General features: G+C 38.9%; 2 protein-coding genes across 7 annotated transcripts; both read left to right on the top strand.

Moving 5' to 3' along the window:
* The first annotated feature begins 2,788 nt into the window (after window positions 1-2,788).
* On the top strand, window positions 2,789-19,691 carry TAF7 (TATA-box binding protein associated factor 7). Of its 6 annotated transcripts, none has more exons than XR_008391852.1 (5): window positions 2,789-3,059; window positions 3,185-4,567; window positions 6,504-6,569; window positions 15,304-16,835; window positions 19,068-19,691. XR_008391852.1 is itself a non-coding variant. In XM_053666485.1 (4 exons), exons 2-4 carry the CDS (start codon window positions 3,498-3,500, stop codon window positions 15,449-15,451), a joined length of 1,284 nt encoding a protein of 427 aa, XP_053522460.1. In that variant the 5' UTR covers window positions 2,789-3,059; window positions 3,185-3,497; the 3' UTR covers window positions 15,452-17,403. The 6 variants fall into 6 exon arrangements, 3 of the variants coding, with proteins under 3 accessions (XP_053522460.1, XP_037003506.2, XP_037003509.2); XR_008391854.1 differs by having other exon boundaries at window positions 15,304-15,505; window positions 19,068-19,302; XR_008391853.1 differs by lacking the exon at window positions 19,068-19,691 and having other exon boundaries at window positions 15,304-15,505; window positions 16,636-17,393.
* Window positions 10,969-15,296, top strand: LOC119054298 (mitochondrial ornithine transporter 2). Its single transcript, XM_037152166.2, has one exon. It carries the CDS (start codon window positions 11,434-11,436, stop codon window positions 12,337-12,339), a length of 906 nt encoding a protein of 301 aa, XP_037008061.2. The 5' UTR covers window positions 10,969-11,433; the 3' UTR covers window positions 12,340-15,296.
* Window positions 19,692-20,767: the final 1,076 nt, after the last annotated feature.

Consider the following 20,767-nt stretch of genomic DNA (forward strand, 5'->3'; position numbering starts at 1 on the left):
ATTAATAACTTCTATATTGATTATATGTTGATATGCTACTTTTAAAAAGAGATTTTATTTATTCATTTTTAGAGAGAGGGAAAGGGAAGAAGAAAGAGAAGGAGTGAAATATCAGTGTGTGGTTGCTTCTCATGCACTCCCTATCATGGACCTGGCCTGCAACCCAGGCATGTGCCCTGACTGGGAATTGAACCAGCAGCCCTTTGGTTCACAGGCCAGCACTCAATCCACTGAGCCACACCAGCCAGGGCTGTAATACTGTTTTTGATGCATAGGTTAAATAAAATGGTATTGAAATTAATTTCACTTGTTTCTTTTTGCCATTTCAGTGTGACTACTAGTAAACTAATATACTATATGTGGCTTTCATCTGAGATTCACATTACATTTTTATTGAACAGAGCTGCTCTAGACTACCTGGTTTTTGAGATAATTAATTTTCTTATTGTTTAATCCAGTGTAAATTAGATTGGTCTTTTTTCTGTAGAAAACATCATACTTGATATAAAAGACTACTATTTGTTAAACTCAAAAGCAGACAATATGTTTCAAGATTGAAGGACGTAAATACTTCAGGAGAAATTTCAGTTAATCCTTTTAATGATCTCTTACCAGCTTCCATTTAAAGGTTTGCTAACTAAAATACATTATAATTTTGGCAAATAGGAACTGCATAGAATTTATCTAAGGTTATTTTCTGTGACAAGGATATTGGAGCATCATAAAACTCATGGGCTAGTAAAATGCAAAGCAGTATTTGAATTATTTTCATGTGTAAGTGTAGCCTCACATTTTATATAGTTAAATAAAGCATTCTGCACAGGGTAGCATGTTAAAACTCTTGTATAAGAGTTTTAACTCTTATAAAATCAGGTATAAAATAAGTAAAATCAGGTATTGATAAAGGAAGAAGCACAATAAAAATTTTTATTTTTGAAAAGAAGAAATATAAATGGTAATGAAAATACAATAAAGAGTAAATTAAAAAGTAAAAAATGACCTGGCTGGTGTAGCTCAGTGGATTGAGCGCGGGCCTGCGAACCACACAATCGCGGTTCGATTCCCAGTCAGGGAACATGCCTGGGTTGCAGGCCGGTTCCCTGCAGGCCACTTCCCAGCAGGGGACGCACGAAAGGCAACCATACATTGATGTTTCTCTCCTCTCCTTCCCTTCCCCAAAGATAAATAAATAAAATCTTTAAAAATAAATAAATAAAAATCATGTGTTTAAAAAAAAGTAAAAATGAGAAAAGAAATGGAAAGTGAAAAATAAAGACAATGCCTTGAAAAAGAAGAGAGGAAATAGATCATTCAGGAAATTATAGATAAATCGGCTCTCTTCAACACATTATAGAACACAGAGAACTAATGTACAGTTGCCTTAAAGAGCATAATTTCAACCTCAAACTTAACATAAAAAAAAAACCCGGCTCCAGGCCATTTTTATTTTCTTCCATGATACACTGTCTACCAAAACCAAGGAGAGCACATTCACACACAATATTAGCAAACCTCTCTGCTCGTAACAATTAGCACTGTCCTGGACTAGAGAGGAAATGTCTACAAAATTACTCTATCTCATTTTTAAGTGATATAGAATGTATCTTCTCTTATAAATTAGTATAGGAGTTAAGCTATATTTATGTTCCTTCTAGAAGGATCAATTGGTTCATTCAATCAGCAAATATGTTTTGTGCATATTTACCCCCATGCTTTGGTAGGAGGTAATGGGGCATGATGTACAACATAGAAGACTCTTGATTGTCATGGGGATTGCAAGCTAGGGTAAGGAAGACAATGCCCATAAATACATAAAGAAATAAAGCAAATTTTGAAAATGTTGATCACATAAGAACTTTGCATTAAACTTAGATGCAGTTGTTAATATTTTAGAGGATAGAAATTAAGTTTTTAATGATCTTGATGCTCTACCAAACTGATTCCATAAAAAAAAAATGGAAATGAGTAGAAATGGAAACTGTTACACAATTAGGCTTAAATACTACAGATACGTGTTGATGAATACCTGGCTACATATAGAAACAAGCAGAAAAACAGCAAAATAATAAAAGTGGAATGAAAAAATTTCTAACTAAAATTTTCTGACGAGTGGCAGAGAGTAATATTTCAATTCCATCCTGCCTCAATCAGCCCACTTGTCAGACAATCCTTAGAGGGACATGTGCCTTTAGTAGAACACTTACTTCTTTGTTTACATTTAATATCTACTTCAAACATATTAAAAAGGAGTCATCCTGCTCCCTTCGGATGCTTCACAAAAGAAACAGACCCTGATGCAAGGGTCCACTCCAGTCACTTTCACAACCAATGTTATGACGGAATTATACAGTGGGCAGCATGTCCTCTCCACTCCACTGATCTGGTACTTTAAAATGCACTGCATGGCTAGTTATAAATTCTTTCATCGGCTCTCAAATGGATATACCCTGAGGAACACCCGAGATGCTTCCAGAAGCAAAGAAGCTTTCCGCATGGACGCCCTATATCCGACAATCCCCGGAAGCTGAGGAACTATCTGACCCCACAGCGATCCAATAAACGTTCTGGCTTAGCAGTGGGGAGAAGAGCGGATGCTATTTCTTGGAACCGTGCCTAAACACCGAACATATTTTCAAACCAATAGCTCTTTAAGAAATTATTCCCACCGCATAAAACCAAGAAATCGCGAGAAGACAGAAGTACGGCGGGTAGCGTCATTGCGCATTGCGTCTGCGCGCTGTGAGGCAACCCGCACTTCCGCCCGAGGAGAGCTGTCACTCACAGCCGTGGCCCGCCCGGCGCCGTGACGTAACGCTTTCTTTTCCTCTTGGTATGCATCCTGGGGCAGAGGGCTGCGGAGCTTGGAGCTGCAAAGACTTCAGGTCGCGCGTCTCGGGCCATTTCACTGCTAATCAGTACGGGATCTCTTTGCCAAGAGTGGGGAGGAACAAAGGAGTAAGGAAGGAGACCGTGAGCCGCCGGTCGCCGGCCGCCGTGCTCCGAGTGGCTTTTTCTTCGCTCCTGTCCGGAGAAGCGGGCTTTACAGTCGTCACTGGATTGTAAGTATCTGAGGTGAAGAGAGCTCACTGCGTCCTGCTTTTTCACTTTGTTTTGGGAAAGTTTGTGGAGTGGGTGTGTCTGCTGGGGCCTTGCTTAACTTTCTGTGCTGTAAATCATTCCGCAGGATCCGCCATTTGCTTCCTGCTCGCTAGCTCTCCGCATTGTCCGGCAGCGGCATCTAGAGGTTGGAACTTGGCATTGCAGCTAATATATTTAAATGGACCTGAATATACCAGTGTCTTTAACAACTGGTATTCAGTCACTGCACATTTAAAAAGACTTGGTGCTTATTTCAAAATTAAGAAAATAGACTCTTATCTGCTGTAGTACTTAAATATTTCAACCAATTACAAACTGGTCCTTCAGACTGTTGCAACAGCTGGAACTTTATAGTGCAACAAGTGGTTATTGGAGAAGTGAGTCTCAAAGAAATAAAGATGAGTAAGAGCAAAGATGATGCTCCTCACGAATTAGAGAGCCAGTTTATCTTACGTCTGCCTCCGGAATATGCTTCTACTGTGAGGCGGGCAGTACAGTCTGGTCATGTCAACCTGAAGGACAGACTGACAATAGAGTTACACCCGGATGGGCGTCATGGAATTGTCAGAGTGGACCGGGTTCCACTGGCCTCAAAATTGGTAGATCTACCATGTGTTATTGAAAGTTTGAAAACTATTGATAAAAAAACTTTTTACAAGACAGCAGATATCTGTCAGATGCTTGTATCCACAGTTGATGGTGACCTCTATCCTCCAGTCGAGGAACCAGTTGCTGCTACTGCTGCTGCTGCAGCTACTGCTGCTGATCCCAAAGCAAGCAAAAAAAAGGATAAGGACAAAGAGAAAAAGTTTATATGGAACCATGGAATCACTCTGCCTCTAAAAAATGTCAGAAAGAGAAGGTTCCGGAAGACAGCAAAGAAGAAGTATATTGAATCTCCAGATGTGGAAAAAGAAGTGAAGCGTTTGCTGAGTACAGATGCTGAAGCTGTTAGTACTCGTTGGGAAATAATTGCTGAAGATGAAACAAAAGAAACAGAAAATCAAGGCCTTGATATCTCTTCTCCAGGAATGTCAGGCCACAGGCAGGGCCATGACTCATTAGAACATGATGAGCTTCGGGAGATATTCAATGACCTCAGCAGCAGCAGTGAAGATGAAGATGAGACACAGCATCAAGATGAGGAAGATATCAACATCATCGACACAGAGGAAGATCTGGAAAGACAGCTACAGGACAAGCTAAATACATCAGATGAACAGCACCAAGAAAATGAAGGAACCAGTCAGCTAGTTATGGGAATTCAGAAACAGATTGATAACATGAAAGGAAAGCTCCAAGAGACCCAGGACAGGGCAAAACGACAGGAAGATCTCATCATGAAAGTGGAAAACCTGGCTCTCAAGAACAGATTTCAGGCTGTGCTAGATGAACTCAAACAAAAGGAAGACCGAGAAAAGGAGCAGCTCAGCTCTTTGCAAGAAGAGCTAGAATCACTCCTAGAGAAGTAAGAAGAGTTTTTGATACTTAATTTCATTCCATAGAATGATTAGCATTAGAAGAAAAATTTTGGCTTCATCACCTGGATGAGATACAACTTAGCAGTAATTCCCATTTCCTCTGCTCCTATTGAATTTGCATTAACAGCTATAAATGTGCATGTCTATTTCATTTGTCTCTTACAGCTTTCCTGGGTGTTTATTCTGTGGGAAGTAGGAATGTATGACAGATAAATGTAGAAAAATTACAGGACTGAACAGTGGAATGAACAGTTCAACCTTAGTAGTCATGACTTCACTGCAGGACTTTGCTGCTGTTTATTTGTCAGGAGCTGCTATTGCTGGTCTGTGATGCCATCTGAGATCAGTAAGAAGATCAGTGAGATCAGTAGCCTAGAGGCTAGTGAATCTAATTTGCATATGCTTTCCCATGCAGTAGCTATTTTTCAACATGTAGAGTTATAAGTCATTTTATAAAGTTGTTTTAACACAATAAAAACTAGTTTTTACCTCATAATGTGTTTTGCACTTTTAGGGGTAGTGGGTGTCAGATCCACTTGTGAGGTGGTTTATTGGTGGGGTTTAATGACTGAGAAATTTCATCCTGTTTTGTAGGGAAAGAAGCATCTATGTTGGGTTTTAAGAAAAAGACAAACACAACAGGTTTAAAAAATTGGGAAAAGTCTTTGTATTTTGTTAAGGTTCTGATCCATTTGGAGGTTAAGAAACGAGATACAGAATCTTCCTAAATTATCCTAATTTTTATACATGAAGGTCTTTTTTTAGTGCTTTGTGGGTTTTTTGTTTGTTTTTGTTTTTAAGAGCACTATAGTCATCCGCTTAGTATATTAGAAACAAAACAAATCCAGGACTATCAAGTACAGTTGAATAAATTATTCCATTGGGTTGGACTAAGATTATATACCTAAATATCTTAACTTACTTTCTGTAATTTAGTATTCTGAGAACTGAGGTGATTTGTCCATATCAGTTTATCAGAACTGCTCATATAGGAAGTTGGTACATAGTCGGATATTTCAAAATTACTTAAGCATAATTTTCACGATTTTTAAAAATAAGTGCTAAAGATTGTAATCTAATGCCTCCACTTGAGCTATTTGGAAGACTGATAAAATTTACAAAATGCAGAGTTGTCTATAATTCACTTACAGCATTAGTTCATAAAGAAAATCTTTGGTTTGAAAATATTAGCCTCATGAAGCAAACATTTAAAGCCCATTATTGGCCAGATATTTGACAAGAGACATTAGAAATGGTAAATTTTCCAGACCTCTCAAGTCTACAATCATGCTGATAACTTCTGTCTTGCTAGCTGATCATTTTTCTTTTACCAAAATTTTTTCATAATTTTAAGATTTCAATATAAAGTGTGGAGGCTTAAGCAAAGTTTCTCTCAATATCTAGGCTTTGGATTATTTCTTGAGATTTGCAAATAATGAGGCAAGTTTTCCTAGTACATGAGGGTGGTAGGTAACAAATTTTGTTTAGTGCATTGGGCATTTTGCTATGATATTGACACCTGAAAAGCTTACATCTTATTTGGCTTTACAGTAGATCATTTATCAAAATAATTCTTAGGAAGACCTTAACACTAATGATGGTTAATTTTCATTAATAATGGGAAGGAGAGATCTGCACACAAAAGCAGAATTAGTGATTTGATTACCCCCATTTCAGTTTTAAGCTCTGCTGATTTTCAAATCCATATTTCTAAACCCAGTATCTTTTGAACTTCAGATTTAGTATAGTCAGCTGTGTATTGGGAACACTCACTTATAAGTGTTACTTCAGGCAACTCAAATTTAAATGTTCAAAATGGAGCCCTTTATTCCTTTTCTTGAAGGCTTGTTCTTCCTGTTTCTACCACCATCCCAGTTGCTGAAGCTAGAAAATAATTTTTTTAGACATTGTGTTTATTTTTAGAGAGAGGGGAAGGGAAGGAGAAAGAAACATGGATCTATCGTTGCAGGCACCTGGCCCACAACCCAGGCAAGTGTCCTGACTGGGAATCAAACTGGTGACCTTTCAGTTCACAGGCAGGTGCTCATTCCACTGAGCCATACCAGCCAGGGCTGAAGCTAGAAATTTAACTCATCATCTTTGACTACTCCCCTTTACTACTGATTTTACTTTTCTAAAAAGCTCTTAAGTCACTCTACTTCATCTGCACTGGTACTGTCCTTGTGTAAGCCATTATCTCATCTAGCAAGTAACAGTAGCTTTCTTTGATTTGGCCACCAAAATAAAATATATTTCATCATGTCACTCCTGTGCTTAAAACCATTCAGTGGTACATCATTATTTCAGGATTAAGTTTATATTTCTTTTTTTTTTTAATTTTATTTATTTATTTTTCGAGAGAGGGGAAGGGAAGGAGAAAGTGGGAGAGAAATATCAATGTATGGTTGCCTCTCATGCCTCCCCTGCTGGGAACTGGCCTGCAACCCAGGCATGTGCCCTGACTGGGAATCGAACCGATACTCTGGTTCACAGGTCCGCACTCAATCCACTGAGCTACATCAGCCAGGGCTATTAAGTTTATATTTCTTTAAAAGGTACACATGAGTATGTGTGTTCTAGTTACCTTTTTAGCCTTATCATATCCTCACTGTTTTCGATCCAGACTGAACTTATTTACATTTTTTCAAGGAGTTTAATTACTCCTTTTCCTCTCTTGGGCCTAAGAACCTTTTGACATGCTGTTCACTTCACCTAAAATACTCTCCCCTTTATTTGGCCATGTCCTACTTAACTCTCAGTCTCAACCTAAATATCACTGGTCCCAGTGTCTTTCTTGAGCTCCATCTAGGTTAAGCAATTCTATCACAGCTTTGCCTATACCCTGTATTTCCCTTCTTTTCAACAAGTATTTATTGTACTGAGCAATACCAGACACTGTATGAAGTCCTGAACTAAATATTTAGTGTTTGTAGTCTCTTGAACTCTATATCAGTCTAGTGGGGTAACTGGCTTGTTATGCATTTATCACACTAAAGTGTAAATTACCTATTGCTTATACCCTCCACTGTGCTATAAATTCACTAAGTAGGCACTTTTGCTTGTTAGTCACTAAACTTAGTACATCATAAAGACATTAAAATTTCAAGGTCAAGAGATGTAGTGCCTGGGTCTCTATCCTAGCTCAGTGACTTACTATATTATCTTAGGCAAGTAATAATCTGTTTGCCTCAATTGTCTCATCTCTAAAATGGAGGTGATAATATATTACCTACCTTATTAGAGCTGTTGAATTTTTGGCTGTTGGCTATTGAGTTGATACAAATAAGGGATTTAGAACAGTGCCTGGAATATAGTAAACAATAAAAACATTATTTCCTACTTAACTAAGGTCTGAACATAATAGAGGATTAAGTAATTAGTTGAATTAAAGAGTTACCAAGATGGTGGAAAAACGTACAAAGAAACAGCCATTGTAAACGTGGTCGACTGATTTCAAATAAAGTATAAATTACAGTAATCAAATAGTTTGCTTATAATATATCTACAGCATAAATAAGTCGACTTACTATTGTAACTTTATTTTTTATTTGATTTCCTTATGGCTTGGCTTTACACTAATATTAAAAACTCCACAATGTAGAGTAATTATCTGTTATATAAACTCAAAAAGGGAAGGACTTCAATGAAGATTGAGATCCATTTCCCTTCAAATAAATTCAGAGTTATAAGAAAAGATCCAGCTTTATCAAGGGGGGTTGCATTTGGCCAATGAGTGTGGGTGTGATTGGGCTACAGTTTTCAGTATTTCTGGGTTCAAGAGCAAAAATTATGAAGAAATCTTTAAAATTAGTGTTTTAAATATTACAGAAGTAAGAGACTCACTGAAAAAAATGAAACAATACAGCAATTTTACAAAAAATAAGTCCCTTTCACACCAACTTTCTAGGGTAAACTTAACATTTTGATATGTGTCATTCCAGTCTTTATTTGTTATACAACTAATTGTATACGTATGTGTAGTTCTGTAAAGCAAAATAAAAATATTATTTTGTTAGAGACATGATTCTGTAACTTCAGAAATACATTGTGCACCCTGGCCAGGTAGCTAAGTTGGTTAGAGCATCATCCCGATATGCTAAGGTTGTAGGTTCAATCCCCAGTCAGGGCACATACAAGAATTAATCAATGGGTGCATAAGTAAGTGGAACAATAATGTTACTTCCTCTTTCTCCCCACCTCTCAAATAAACTTTTTGAAAAAACATCATGAGCCCTGGCTGGTATGGCTCAGTGAATTGAGTGCTGGCCTGTAAACCAAAGGGTCACAGGTTTGATGCCCAGTCAGGGCACATGCCTGGGTTGTGGGCCAGGTCCCCAGAGGGGGTTACATTAGAGGCAACCACAGAGTGATGCTTCTCTCCCTCTCTTTTCTCCTTCCTTTCCCCTCTCTTTAAATTAAAATCAAAACATTATGAGTATCCTTCCTTAGTATGTGTAGATTTGCTTTTTTTTCCACAATATAGGTATTTTCTTAATTTTGTCTACTCTCATATTGTGCAGTGTTTAATATATGCTGGGCTCTGTCCTCTCCAAGTCCAGCTGTTTAGTGAAACTTGATCTTCATCTCTTACTATTTACGCAGCTACATCTGACAATTCAATGAAGATATACACTATTTCCCTATTAATGGTCTTGTGATCCCTGGCCTTTACTAATCTGTTTTCTCCAAAACACATACAAACTTACTGCAAAAGCAGTTGATTTATTGCAGTAACCCTGCATTTCTTCTGTTTATTAAAACAGTATGCTTTTAGAAAACAGTGAATCAGATGTAATTAATTGAAAATCAGTGGTCATTATTAAAACATTGAATGCACTTCTAAATAACTCAATAGGGACTCCACAATAAATATTAAAATACACTTTTTTCTCCCTGTCTTCATTGAAGGTCTATCAAAGAATAAAAGCTTCCCTCAAATATGACATGGAGGATTTAAAAATCTTTTTCTAGTTTAAAATGGAAGATTATTTTCACATATCTTTGTCAAAAAGCCTGCCAAAATAACAGTTACCCCCCCAAGGTTAAGAGAAGAAGAGGTGAGACAGCATTATGTAATAGATGTCAAACCATTTTCAGAAGGTCAAAGCAGATAAATGATAATTCAGAAATCAGAGAAAGTTACATGTAAAATGTCTGCAAGGGAGTGTATCAAGAAGAATGAACCCACTTGACAAAGAACCTGTGAGATTTTTTGCAAGCAGAAGTTTCCAAGGAAGGGGAATGCTGTGGGGCTGGAAACGGGATTCATTAAAGTCTGTGTTCAGAGCTGTTGAATATCCAAGATCCCTGTCCGAGCCTAGCAATCTAGGTGACTCCCTTCCCCACCCACAGATGGAATGTTTCTTTTTGTTTTATTATATTTTGGAAAGTTTATTTTCTAGGTAAATTGAAGCAAAGACTCAAAGTCAGAGAAAGGCATAGATGAAGGTTGGGATGTATAGCATCAAACAAAGGAATTATGTTAAAATCTATATCCTTTACTGCAGGAATGTTGCCCATTCTTCCCCCATCTTGGTCTTATTAAATCAGTATCCAAAAGATATCCCTTCCTCTCCCTCTCTTGCCCAACACACACACACACACACACACACAGTCAGTCGGAAGATTATTCTCTGAAAAATCCATGTGGTTCCTGAGAAAATATAGCCAAATACACGTGGACATTCTCCAAGAAGAAGCCAGGTCACATTATTTACGACAATATAATCTGTTGACAAGTTCTACCAATGCAGAATCTACTTTTTAGTGCCTCACTTTTAAATGTTGACAGCCAAAGATAATCAGATGAGGAAAGCTTTCGAGATGGAAAAATCATTTCAGTATACTTGCTGCCCTTTTCCCCCATTTTTGTTTTTAACCCCCATAGTAAAGTCCCAATTAGGCCTTGGAATGTGAACATCTGGGAAGAAAAAGTGTGTCCTAAAAGCGGTACCCTCACTAATGTCCCAAACCTCTCCTTACCTTGGAAGCTAGAGCAGTCATATATATCCCGAATTTACGCCACTGCTGCGCAAAACCATGGCTTAAAAACCTGGAACTTAGCAAGCACAGACAGCTGGAACCACACAGCCCTTTTCCTACCAAGTTTTTTTTAGCAATATATAAATCTCTTTTCCAAGCCGAGTAAAATACCTGTAGAAATGAGGACTCAGTCCCACCAGCTTCCAGGGCTCTAGCCACAGGCCCCCTGCGATGTTGCTGCAAAATTGCCCTTCTCTAGCTCTGCGGGGCTGGCGTAGGGCTCAGGCCCTTCCAGCGACCCAGGAGCCGGACCTCGAGAGCCCCTGCGGAGCTGGTCCCTCTGCTGAGCCTCCATTCTTGTCCCAGAGGGGATGAAGGGCTTTCTAGTTAAAAGCAGCCGCCCGCGCCCCCCCCCCCCCAGTGGTTGGTTTGTCTTCCCTATTTAAACCTCTCCTTGGGTAGATCGACCCTTGACTCAAAGCTCCAACAACTGGTAGCGGCTCCCATTTTGTCTCTCAGGGACACTTGGCTGGGTGGGGGGGTGGAGGGACTGGCTCAACAGGAACCTATCCCCCGCTTCCGCCTCTGGAAGAGCAGCACCAAGAGTCCCCCAGTGCCTGCAAAAATGTGTCGCGTAGCTTTCAGTTGGTGTGCTCATTAAAGGTTTACGTATTCAGGCCTAGTGCCCGGCGTGCAGGCTGCGGAACGCAGTCTCGTGGGAGAGCTCTCGCGAGACCACAGTGTGGGAGTTACTTCAGGGCTCCGGGAGACGGCCGCGGCCTGGCCTGGGGTTAAGCGGCTTTTCCTGCAGCAGAGTGAGGGCTACGGGTAGGCGGCGGGGCCAGAGACGCCCACCACAGCTCCAGAGAACATGAGGTCCAACCCTGCCATCCAAGCGGCCATAGACCTCACGGCAGGGGCCCTCGGCGGCACCGTGTGTGTCCTGACTGGGCAGCCCTTCGACACAGTGAAAGTGAAGATGCAGACCTTCCCCGGCCTGTACAAGGGCATCACCGACTGCTGCCTGAAGACGTACTCCCAAGTAGGCCTGCGCGGCTTCTACAGGGGGACCGGCCCAGCGCTGATGGCCTACGTCGCGGAGAACGCGGTTCTCTTCATGTGCTATGGCTTCTGCCAACAGTTTGTGAGGAAAGTGGTGGGACTGGACAAGCAGGCAAAGCTGAGTGATCTGCAGACTGCAACCGCAGGCTCCTTGGCATCAGCGTTTGCTGCACTGGCCCTGTGTCCCACTGAGCTTGTGAAGTGCCGTCTACAGACTATGTACGAAATGGAAATGTCAGGGAAGGTAGCCAAAAGCCATCCCACAGTTTGGTCCGTGGTGAAGGGCATCCTTAGGAAGGAAGGCCCCTGGGGCTTCTACCACGGGCTCTCCAGCACTCTCCTCCAAGAAGTACCAGGCTATTTCTTCTTCTTCGGCGGCTATGAACTGAGCCGATCGTTTTTTGCCTCAGGGAGATCAAAAGATGAACTCGGGCCTGTCCCTTTGATGTTAAGTGGTGGAATTGCTGGGATTTGCCTTTGGCTTGTCATATTCCCAGTGGATTGTATCAAATCCAGAATTCAGGTTCTTTCCATGTCTGGAAAACAGGCAGGATTTATTGGAACTCTTCTAAGTGTTGTGGAAAGTGAGGGGATAGCAGCCTTATATTCTGGACTGTCAGCTACTCTGATTCGAGCGTTCCCTGCCAATGGGTCACTGGTTTTGGCTTATGAATACAGCAGGAGGACGATGATGAGCCAGTTTGAAGCGTACTGAAGTGTCTTGGTGAACCTGGATCCAAATACACATCTTTGAGGACAATAGTTTATCTCAGGGTTTCATGGAGTACTGGACTAATGTAGAATTATTTTTTTTACTTCATAGGAATTTTGTTTTTGTTGTCTTCTATCCTAAATCTTAAACTTTATAGAAGAACCTTTATTTTTCATGTGCAATTTCTGCCCATCACTTGTACTGAAATAGAAAAGTTGCTGCTTTTGTATTTTGTAGGATATACACAGTGAGCAGGTGGCTCTATCTACCTAATCTGAAATGCTAAATGAAGTTATAACTGCTTTTGTATAAACCTGTACATACATACAGTTTGGTTTGTTAGGTGTTAGTGAAACACAGTTTGGATCCATTTAGTTCCGTGTCACCAGAAAAACCGATTTAACTATGTTTCATGAAGATGGTTAATGATTGCTTAACTTTCTGAAGATGTAGTTTCTATTTAAAATTGTGCTCTGTGCTAAGCAATTAAAGTTAAAAAAAATTGTGTGGTAATTGAAAACCAAAATACCCATCTAGGTTTTTTAAAAGATTTTATTTTTAAACAGAGGGGAAGGGAGGGAGAAAAACATTACTGTGTGGTTGCCTCTTGCACACCCCCTACTGAGAATCTGGCCCACAACCCAGGCATGTGTCCCACCCCAACTGGGAATTGAACCAGTGACCCTTTGGTTCACAGGCCTGCACTCAATCCACTGAGCCACACCAGTCAGGGTCCATCTAGGTTTTTAAGAAGAGAATATATGGCTGTGTCTCCCAATTCTTGAGTTTCAGAGTTGGCATCCTGGATTTTTCTAAGATGCTCTTAAAATACTGCCATCCACTTACTTTCAAACTGGGAACCTATTCCACACTTCTCTTCCCCAAAACCTCCCCTCTCTAGGGCTTTAGGTTGAGGAAGGGATTGAGGGGAAGGCTCTATGCTGTTATGCTTTGATGAAGACCCATGTAGCTAACAACAGTTCTCAGCTTTTAGTTTCTGAGTCCTGATCTGGGTAGGACTCCAGGGTGTTCTCTGGGCCCATTAGGAGTTGTTGATCCACTTTGGATTATTTCAGCAGTCAGGAACTCTTCCAGAGAACAGCGAAAAGCTTTTGTTCCCTGTTTGATGTTCAAGTGACAATATTCATGGATGAAGTCCTCTCCTCTCAGGCAGAACTAGACAGAATTTAGTGCTTATACTCCACAGTGAGGAATGTTAAGGCTGAACCATCCTGAAATGTACCTTGAAATCATGGTTATGCAGTATTGGAATCTTTTAAATTTTGTACTGACTATCAGTGAAGTTTAATGATAACTGTATATGGAGTGTGGCTTTATAAAACAATGAAAGAAAAGTAATTTTATTAAATTACACCATATATGTATGTACACATGCACAAACAAAAAAACCACAGTTTGTCTGATCCCACAAACTGTCACCACTAAAATAAGCCCCATTGTCCCTTGCTGCTCTAAGATCAGCAGAGTCTTCAATTAAAAGTCTTAAGCAGACTGTAAAGCTAAAAGCAAGCAGGCTACCAGTCTTTTTTAAAAAAATACTTTATAGTTCTTTGTCTTAAAAAAAGATTTTATTTATTTATTTTTAGAGAGGGGAAGGAAAGGACATAGGGAAAGAAACATTGATGTGTGAGAGGTTGCCTCTTGCATATGCACCAACTGGGGACCTGGCTCACAACCCAGGCATGTGCCCCAGCCTTGAATTGAACCAATGGTGTTTCACTTTGGACGACAATGCCCAACCAACTGGTCCACACCTGTCAGAGCGCTACTAGTCTTAATAACAGTTCACACAAATGTGTGTGTATCACTGTCAGCAGAACATTAATCTTGTGTACAATCTCCAGTTTCCTGTAGCTTTTGCTATTTGTAAAGCTTCTGCTGAAATCATGGTCCAGTATTTGGGTGCAATTTTTACCATTTTGGATCTGTATTCCAGACAAAAATATAATAATGTAAAATATTGTGTTTAAAGAAATTGGGTGTCACAACATTAAATTATTTACCTAAATAAAATATTTCTTTAACACACCATTTACAATATTCTGTATTGACTTCTGGGTATGCAGACATTAATATGTGGATTCTGTTCTCAAAAATAATTTTCTTTCTTTCTTTTTCTTCTTCTTTTTTTTTTTTTGATAGTAACTCGCCTGCCAGACTCTCCTGTTTATAAAAACTTTCATTTTGTAAATCTTCTCTGAGCATCCTAGCTGCTAGATGGGATGTTTTATTTATAAATCACTTGATAAAGCCAATTAGATCTTCATATTTACTCAGCTGAATATTGTTTTTTAATATAGCACATCCATTAACTCATAGTGTTTCCTTTTTTATTGAGGTATAATTGACCTATAACATCCACTTATTTATTATTTTGTGTAGTAAGGTGATATTTATTTCTAAGATTTAAATAGATCAAATCCATTTTTCCAATACCTAGTCTTATTTTAAACTTTACTTCCACATGGCATAATTTACTCAACTTTGAAAAATCTTTCTGATATTTATTCTATTATTTGTCCTAAGGTCAAGGCCAGGTGGTCCGCATGCTACAGTGAAACTGTAGCTAGAAATTCCTTCTCTGTCCTAGCTGTCATAGGATACCAAGCTGTAGCAATTGTTAGGTATATGTGACATCTCAGAAGGATCATATCTAGCAAAGGTATTAAACCTGCCATTTTCTTTAATTGAACAAGAAGATACCCTCAAGTTGCTGAGCTTGGAAGGAAAGGAGTTTCTTTATCTTCTGTCCCAGAGTTCTAAGGAGGAGTGACAATTATTTCTAGGAAGTTGTTACATACATAAAATAGTCACAAGAGGTTTTTTACTCAAGGCCAGAAAGTAGCCTTCTGTTCAGAGCCTACATTTCCAGCTTGAGTGTTATCTGAGTTTTGAAATCCCTGTTTCTAAATTCTGTAACTCTCTGTTCTCTTGGATCTTATCCAGATCCAGAAGAAATGGCCCAGAAGTCTCTGAGAGACTTTTTAGAAGTTTTTATATTGTTTCAGTCTTGGAACTGTCGTCTAAGCCTGGGACCTGCCATGAGCTCCACCATCCACAGTATTCTCAGCTCCCTTCTAGTGCCAGCACTTAAACACTGGATCCTCATCAATGGACTAGCATCTTCTTGCCAGTCACCCTCTTCAAGGTTGGTAGTGGTCATCAGCACTGATGCTCTGTTCATTGCATGAAGCTTAATGGCTTTTTCAAAACCATATCAGAACATTTGGTATTAGTGGCTTTAGTCTGCACCTTGAGATGGAAAATTTCACGGGTGGGTAAGTAGCTTTGTAGAAAATTGACCCCTCTAAACAATCTTGCATATTCTGTGAGTGAAAAAAATGTCCCCAAAAGATATTTGTTTCTCCAGGTAAGTGTCTATACAGTGAGTATTTCTACTCCAACCCAAAGGAGTTTCACTGGGCCCTCCTCAGCAACCTGGACTCTCAGCAGACATTAACTAGCGCATCTTTCCACATACCTTGCTCACTGATTTATATACAAATAGCTCTCTGTGCATTCAGAGGAAAGGCTCCTTTCTGCCTTTGGAGAATTGGAGAAATGGCAGATGGGCTCTTTTCTAGCCAGTGCTCAGGTTCCTGATCTTGGTTCTTAGAAATACTGTCCCTAAAAAGCCTTCCTCATCTTCTCAGCACTAAATATAGGAATCTCCTCAGGCTCATGTGCCCACAAAGTCCACACAGCAAGATGAGTCTTCTGTTCCAAGTCTGGAGACTGCCATGGTACCAATTCTGTCTTTGTAATGAAGTACAAGATTTTAGCATACACTGGCTTTTATTTTTCTACTTTTTGCTTCTGCTTTTATGTTTGCTTCTCCACTTTGCTTTGCTGTCTGGGATAAATCTTAAAAAGTCTCTGTCTCTCACACACACACACACACCCACACACACAGATCTACTCTCTTAGTAACTTTCAAATATACAATACAGTACTGTTCCTCAGGACTTACCTTTTCCACTTTTTTATGGTATCTATTGATAGTCAAAGTCTTTGATTTTAATACAGTCAAATTTATTCTTTATTAATCCTTTATTCTATGGTCAATGTCTTCTTAGAGAAATAATTTCTACACCCAAGGCCTAAACTTTGTTTACCTATATTTCCTACTAAGAGTTTTAAAGGCTTTTTTTTTTTACATTTAAGTCTTAGATCAACTTGGAGCTGATTTTAACATTAAGATCTAATTTAATCTTTTTGTGTATGATTAACTATTTTTAATTGAACATTTCATCTTTCCTCCATATGATGGTGAAGTAGGGCCTTTGGGAGGTAACTAGGTCTGGAGCACTTTGCAGGGGTAGAGCTTCATGTTGAAGTTGGTGCCTTTATAAGAAGAGGACAAAACACCAGAGCTGCTTCCCTCAGCCTTGCCAGGATACAGAGAGAAGCCTGCAGTCTGCAAGCCAGGAAAAAGGCCCTCGTCAAGAACCGGATCTGTTGGCACCTTGATCCTGGAAGTATGTTCCCAGCCTCCAGAATTGTGAGAAATAAACATCTTTTGTTCAAGCCACTGGCCCCATGGTATTCTGTTAGAGTAGCCTGAGCAGACTAAGACAAGCTGACTTGCCATCTCTCTAATAGTCAAACATTCCATATATGTGTAAATCTATTTTTTTACCTCTCTTATTACATTTGGAAATATTTCTGTCTGTGCAGCAATACCAAACTATTTGATTAGTATAGATTTATAAGAAGTCTTAATTATTAGTAGGGCAAGTTTTTGCTTCTGCTCTTTTTTAAAAAGAAGTTTCCTAGCTATTATTGACATTTAATTATTTCATATAAATTTTAAAGTAATGGTAAAGTAGGATTATAATGTTTAAAGTAATGTACTGGGGAAGAAGAGAATTGATAACCTTAAAAAAATTGAATTTTCCAATTCATGAGCATCATATATTTCGCCATAAATGTAAGTCACCTTAATGTCTTTTTATAAAGTTATATAATTTCCCCATAGAGATCTTATACTTTATCACACTGTTCCTAGGTACTTGGTTTTTTAATAATTGTATCTACATTTTAAATGTCAATTTCTGTTTTTTGCTAGTTTATAAAATAAAATTATTTTATATTAATTTTTCAAATTCTTCAACCTTACTTTTAAACAATTATAATATTTTATTTGTAGGCACTTTTGGATTTTCAGTGCTTTCCTTAATAGCATCTGAAAATAATAACAACTTTGTTTCTTCCTTTGCAATCTGTGTAACTTGTATTTCTTTGTCTTATCATTGCTGGCCCAAACCTCCAGTACAATGTGACATAGATGTAATAGTGGGCATTTGTTGGTAATCTCAGAGGAAAGCTTTTAACATTTCACAATTTGTGCGTTTTGCATTAAGTGTTTTCATATTATTCAAAGACTAAGGAAATGTCCTTCTGTTCCTAACTTAGAAAGATTATCTCCCCCATGATAAGCAGAATTTAACAAATGCTTTTTATGTGTCTATAAAGATAATTGTGTGATTTTTCTCCTTTCATTTACGTCAATGAGTGCTACTGGCTTTTAACTTTCCTCTCTTGGTATCAGGGTTATGCTAAACAAATAATGTTTTTAGGGAGTGCTCTCTCTTTTTTTCCTATTGTGTAGAAGTGTTTGATAAGATTGGAATTATTTCTTCCTTAAATTTTTGGTAGTAGTCATGGCCAGATGGTCCTGAAATTTAATTTATTTAACAGTTTTCAGACTTTATCTAGTCTTGATGAATCAGTCTGATTATATTTCTAGAAATTTGTTTTCCAGCTAAATTTTGTAGCTTTCTGTCATGGACTTGTGTATAATATTTTGTTTTACCTTTTTTACTGTTTCTACAATATTTGAGTGGCCATTCCCCTTTCAATGCCTAATTATGGTTATATGTGCCTCCCCTGTAGTTTTCTTCTACATTGCCAGAGATTATTAATTTTTATTAATATTTCAAAGAATTAACTTCTGGATATTTGGATTAAATTCTTTTTCTTGGATACCTTTTTACTATTTCATTAATTTCTTCTCTTAATTTTTTGCTTCCTTGTCCTCTTTTTGGCTTATTGTCTCTTGTTTTTCTCATTCTTGAAAAGGACAGTTAATTCACTAATCTTAACTTTTCTCTTCTAATATAGTCAAGGCTTTTAACTTTAAATAGTGCTTAATTGAGTCCCACTTGTTTTGTTAAGGTCTGTCAAGATAGTTCAGTTCAAAATAGTTTCTAATTTTAGTGTGATACTTTTTTTTTACTCACAGGTTATTTAGAACTGAATTTTTAAAATTTCCAAACAGCCTTGACCAGCATGTTTGGGCATCAGCCCACAAAGGGAAAAGTCACGGTTGGATTCCTGGTCAGGGCACATGCCTGGGTTCTGACCAGGTCCCTGGCTGGGGGCATGTGAGAGATAATCAATTGATTTTCCTCTCCCTTTCTCTCTCCCTTTCTTCCCCTCACTGTGATAGGGGAAAAAAATTCCAAACATATGGGCTATTCTTTGTATCTTTCTGTTATTTATTTCTAGCTTAGTTTCATTTTGTTAAGCTCATATGTTCATATAGTTTTCATCTTTAGCTATTTTTGAAACATCTTTTACAGAAGACATGGTCAATTTTTATAAATTATGAAGAAAATAATATTCCTTCTATACTTGTTGAATTTGATGTTCTACACATGTCTAGTGAGTCAGTTTTCTTGTCTCTAATGTAGTTGTGTTTTTTCCAGGTGCTGAGCCAACCAGCCAATTCATTTGTCACTGTTCATCTATCTACAGGGTCCGGCAGAAGTAACACCTGCTTGAGTGTGGTTGGTAGAGTAACAGTATGGTTATAATAATTTGTAATTTTAATTTGAACATTTTACCTAAAATATCATATGATGTGCTTGAGTGTGATATTGTTATATTACAGTATTACATGCTTATGATTTTATAATAAAAAGGGGCGTTATTTGTGCTGGACCCTGTATATATATTCATAGCTCAGACCACTTCTCTTCCCATTAAAAGGGATGGCAAGTGTAGTGCTTACAGTTGTACTTATTTGAAAGGGTGGTCTTTTAAGGCCACTCTTGAGTAGGCCTATAATTCAGCAGTTAAACATTGTTGGCTTGAACCAGCCATCTGTGAACTTGGGCCAAGATCTTTTCTCCTCTGCAACTGGTCTAGAGAATCTTTCTGTGAAACTGTAGGTGTGAATTAGGACTTTGGTGCAATAGAAGTAGGTGCAATGAGAATCAGGATTACCTGTTCATGAAACTCCTGAACCTTCTTGGAGCCAATTCTGAATTTACTATTTCTATTATGTAAGGTTTTCTCTTGTACCAATGATGACGGCATAGTCATTTGGTATTTCGTAGTCAGCAACTCATCCTATCAGCATGATAGGTTCTATCTGTAGCACAGAGAAGTTATCTGCTGTAGCAGGCATGAGTTTGCACTGTAAGATTTGCACTGTAATTCTCCTATTTTCACTTGCCAGAAACATCACATGGCATCCTTATCCGCTATGGGCATTGCTAGCAACATCAGATTGGCTAGATCATATCAGACTGGCTAGTTTTGTAGCCTGGATCTGCTGTATATCCTACTCTCACTCCAGGCCCTGCTCAAACCTGGCAGCATTTTGCGCTCCAAATATGGTATATGCTGCCTCTAAAATCCAAAGAGGTCTTCCTTAGTGGCAAGAGATGCAAGAGATAATTTGTATTTGACTTCAGAGGGGATTTGCTGACATTCCTCAGACCCCTAAAATCATCACAGTTGTGGCAGACCCCTGAACCTTCGTGGGGCTAATCTTACTCTTTGACATGCATGTAGACCATCCAGGATCCTTGCCACCTACTGCTCACTAGGTTCAATTTTCATGATGTCATCACTATTGTTGTCTAACATTATCTTCTGCAGAATATTCAATGTTGAGGTCTTCATGGAGCCTGTTACAAAAGAATGCCAAAAACTTAACACAGCTCTGAAGCAAGACAGTGAATGCTTTCTGCTGCCTTGTTGTGTGAAGATGAGCTTAAAGCTGAAATAGCCAGGATCTTTAGGCAATGTTGGAGAAGTGCTCTAGTGGGGATGGCAGTGCCCAGAAGAGTGCCATAATACAATGGAAATGGCTCACACAGGATTATGCTGCAGAGGAATGCAAGATATTCACAAGTGTGTGTGTGGGGGGGATCTTTTCTCCTAGGCCTGGCTGTGGAGTTGTGTGAGGAGTTACTGGATTTTATTGTCCCATGGGCAATGCCCTGTGAAGACCCCTCTGATTGACAAAGAGCTGCTTGGTTTGTGGGTGACAGTTCTAAGGTAAAAGGACAAGATCCTGTTTGAAAGGCTGCCACTCTGATGAAAGGAGGCAAAAACATCAGCTTCATGGGCTGAATTACATGCTCTTTCCCACAGTTATGGGAGAATGGAACAGCAG

The sequence above is a fragment of the Artibeus jamaicensis genome, unplaced genomic scaffold (assembly GCF_021234435.1).
Source record: "Artibeus jamaicensis isolate MK-2021 breed Jamaican fruit bat unplaced genomic scaffold, CSHL_Jam_final contig_456, whole genome shotgun sequence".
NCBI classification, from domain to species: domain Eukaryota; kingdom Metazoa; phylum Chordata; class Mammalia; order Chiroptera; family Phyllostomidae; genus Artibeus; species Artibeus jamaicensis.

Bases quoted from the DNA above. Each gene is read 5' to 3' on its own strand.
- TAF7 (XM_053666485.1), top strand. From the start codon at position 3,498: ATGAGTAAGAGCAAAGATGATGCTCCTCACGAATTAGAGAGCCAGTTT. The intron at 4,568-6,503 runs GTAAGAAGAGTT...GTTTATTTTTAG, and splicing joins CTAGAATCACTCCTAGAGAA to AGAGAGGGGAAGGGAAGGAG. The intron at 6,570-15,303 runs GCAAGTGTCCTG...GATCTTATCCAG, and splicing joins GCACCTGGCCCACAACCCAG to ATCCAGAAGAAATGGCCCAG.
- LOC119054298 (XM_037152166.2), top strand. From the start codon at position 11,434: ATGAGGTCCAACCCTGCCATCCAAGCGGCCATAGACCTCACGGCAGGG.